The sequence below is a fragment of the Bremia lactucae genome, linkage group LG10, assembly GCF_004359215.1.
Source record: "Bremia lactucae strain SF5 linkage group LG10, whole genome shotgun sequence".
NCBI classification, from domain to species: Eukaryota; Oomycota; class Peronosporomycetes; order Peronosporales; family Peronosporaceae; genus Bremia; species Bremia lactucae.
In genome coordinates, this window is record NC_090619.1 from 3215552 (window position 1) to 3219278 (window position 3727).

General features: G+C 43.6%; 1 protein-coding gene across 1 annotated transcript; it reads left to right on the forward strand.

Moving 5' to 3' along the window:
• Nucleotides 1-468: 468 nt before the first annotated feature.
• CCR75_009785 (uncharacterized protein) lies at nt 469-801 on the forward strand (the record flags this gene model as incomplete). The annotated part of the gene is made up of 2 exons (XM_067967823.1): nt 469-587; nt 650-801. Exons 1-2 carry the CDS (start codon nt 548-550, stop codon nt 799-801), a joined length of 192 nt encoding a protein of 63 aa, XP_067814382.1. The 5' UTR covers nt 469-547.
• Nucleotides 802-3727: the final 2926 nt, after the last annotated feature.

The window sequence follows — 3727 nt, forward strand, 5'->3', positions numbered from 1 at the left end:
AAGGTATTAAGAGGATCAAGCGATGACGCGGATTTTGTGCTCGCAGTGGATGACAAGAGCGCTTGTCAAGAATATTGGATACTGGAGAGCGGCTCTAGCCGTCATTTAGTGAATGACAAGCGGATGTTGGAGAACCCAAAGGATTTTAAAAGTGAGTGCATTGCAGCTGACGGTGGTTTCCTGCACATTACGAAGCTTGGAGGTGTCATACGACGACTGTAAAAACTTCTGGACATTCAATTTGCCGAAAACCTCGAAAGAACATTTACGGCATATTGGGGGGTAAAGGGTTCGAAATAGCCTTCATGGGTTCCCACAGAGTGGTCGCAAATATTGACATTGGCATGGCTATTTGACGTGGAGAAGATTAGTAATATGCAAAGTGTACGGTCTTAAGGCTGCAAACGCGTCCGGCGGGTGATGCGGCTGAATATGCGGCCCATATACTTAATCGAAGTCCAACTGCAGCGAATTCTGGACGACAGTCATCTTTGTAGATGTTGACAGACAAGGTACATACCTTGGGCGACAGTGTGATCTTTTAGTCATGCACAAGGACGCTAAGCCCAAGTCTTTGGGCGCGCGCAGTAAATGAGGCCTGAATATAGATAAAGTGACAAAATTAAAATATATCGGGTCTATATACCAGGTGACAAGATCGTGGTGGTGACTCACACTAAGAATATTGAGACGCTCAATAAGCTAAAAATTCTGAGACGCTCAATAAGGAGAAGAATAAAAAAATTCGTCGAGCACACTTGCAAGAAAATGTTGAAGGTTTTCGCGAAGGATCAGAACTAAAAATAACGAAAAAAGCAACTGGTCAATTTTAAGCGCGCAAACAACACACGAGTAACAAGTGGCTGAACGCAAGATGCTCACGTGACAAGATCGGCGGCCAATAAGACGCGCGACATTAACGATGAGCAAATATTGGAGGATGTTCCGGATGTGGGAACAGTATCCGCGAGAGAGACCCAGGCACAATGGTCAAGCCCTGAAAAATGCAAAGAAAGGATAAATTAATTGCTATGGATGAAGAACCGCAAGCTTTGGAAGAGAATAAAGTGTTGAAATTAGAACCCACACCACCAGCAAGTCACGTGCTGCACATTGAACGGGTGTTCAAAACAAAGCGGGATGCAGACGGTGAGATTAAACGTTTTAAAACTAAGCTCGTCGCTTGCGGTAATGAGCAGGTCGTTGGCGTTGACTATGGTTTGATATTTGCTGCGGTGATGGAAATAAGTATGGTGAAAATCATAATGGTACTTGCACTGCGTGAAGGGGTGCCAGCAAGACATGGCGACATTGCTAACGCAAACCTAAAGGCAGACAAAGAAGAACATTTGTAGATTTTTATCGGCATTCCTCAGGGAATGGTTGTTGCAGGCGTTACGCAAAATTAATTTGGTGTTTGAGGGTGCGAAAAGCTAGCATTACAGCCAAAACGTCGCTTGACGAGGTTTAACAAGCAGGTATTTTGTTGGTCACGGCTTCTAGCCAGACGAAGGTAGAAGAATTATTAAAGTATTGAGTGTTTTGTCTGTCAAGGACTTGGGCGAAGTCAACAAGTTTTGGGCATGCGAGCTAACTTAGTTATTGGAAAGACCTACACGATTGATCAAACCGCAGCAATAGTGGAGATGCTGAGCCAAAATGGACTGATGTTAGCAAATGGCGTGAAGGTGCCAATGGTGAAGAAACTAACGAGAACGAATAAGAACCAGTGTATTTGGAAGCAAAACGGGGTGAAAATGGCGAGCCAATCCCCCAAACGAAACTTTCAGTCACTAGTTGGGAGCCTTCTCTGTATTGCCTGCTGTTCGAGCCTGACATCAGCTTAGCTATCCACAAGGCAACAAAGGCGGACGCACCAGCCCAGCGTCAGCGACTGAAAGTTGGCGGACACGTTGTCCGATATCTGAAGACAACAAAAAATACGAAACTCTACATGAGTATTGGCCCATCGAATGATGAAACCAAGCTTACAAGCTGGAGTGATTTCGACTTTGCGGCAAACAAGACGGATCGAAGGTCGATTACTGGCGGGGTCTCGAATGGAGTTATTGTGCAGTGGATTTGCAAAAAGGAAACTGAAGAATCTCTTCCCATCCTTAGGGCAGAATTTACCTCGGCGTCGCATATAGGACGGGAGCAACTGGGTTTGCGGGAAATGCGAAAAAAGATTGTTTTTCTGTAAAACGAATCAATGAACATGATGATGGATAATCAAGCAGCAATTAAGCAGTTAGAGTGTGAAGGAAGCATGTCTAGCACAAAAACACGTGGATATGCGCCTCACATCTATATGCGATTATGTGAAAAGGTATAGTCAAACCTATTAACGTGGAGGCCAAGCTCATTAAGGCGGCCATGCAACGAAAACACTGCCGGCGCCCAGAGAAGCGAAACTGCGCGGACTGTATACCTTGTCTGATTACTGTAGGTGAATTGGACAAAGCGCGACGTCCGAAGAGGAACGGGTAAAGGTTGCAAAATCAGCTTCACTGAGTGTTGTGACAACTTCATGCGATGTCGTGGCGGCCTTTCTTCTTCTAGTTGCTATGGATTTGTGGATATTCAATAAGAGCTTAGATGCAGTTCTAAACGCTTCTACAATTCAAATAACATCTATGATAAACACGGATCTATGAGTCAAAGTGCCGTGTCGTCCGCAAAAGCACCTGCTTTCAATAAAGTTGTTCTGATATTTGTCGAGATCCGTATACCTTGCAGGTCAGAAGGCCAACCTATGAGCTGATTTAGGAGCTCTAACGCCAAATTGAAGGGAGTATGGGGTCCTCTCGGTCAGAAAGGGTGGCGATTCTTTTGACACATAAAGCCGCACAATGCTTAGAATCTTGGACTTTGAGTCTCTGGAGTACGCGGGCTATTGCTATCTCCATAGACGGCCTCGTTCTTTTGAGCTTGTATGCCCCATCGCTCAGCCTAGATCGCGAACACTTATTTTCGTCCTTATCCCAATCGAATTTTCCCAGTGACCGTTCCTTGCCACTAGGGATTTTAACTGCGTCCAAAGTCGAACGAACTCATCCGTCCGAACGCTCTCCATTCAAGGTCACTCAAATGAGTAAACCTTTCACGCGATGTGTAACGGGGTGTATCGCTACATGAAATTAACACTTAAAAGTTCTTAATATATTATCTATAAGGTAGATAATATTTGGAGGATATTACTCTATATAGTAATGTTCAAAAATCTTATCCATAAATAGGTATAGGCCATTATATCTATTTACCCGCAGACTAATCAGCTGTATATGTAAACAAAAGAGATAGATCGATAAGATAAGATAAGATTTCAATTGCATGTTTAGTAATAGTGTTTAATTAAGTTAGCATTAACAGATAGAAAGAAGATATACTTAATTATATTGATACAGTTTTCATATAACCCTCTTTAAGCTAGTTCTCTTAAAGAAAAGTTTTCTTCTGCACGTACTAGTGTACGTGAAATATCGTAAGGCACCACTCGCAACTGAAGCAGTACAAGTCATAGTGCCCCGTTACACGATGCGTGATGGTCTTCTTGAGGGCTGGAAAGCTTCCTCCTTCATCATTGTAACGGGGCACTGCGACTTGTACTGTTTAAGTACAAGTCCACTTCACACTACTTCAGATGTGAGTGGTGCCTCTCGTTAAGTAACGTACACTGTACGTGTAGAGGAAGACTTCTCTTAAGGCAAGTTAGCTTAAGAGGGTA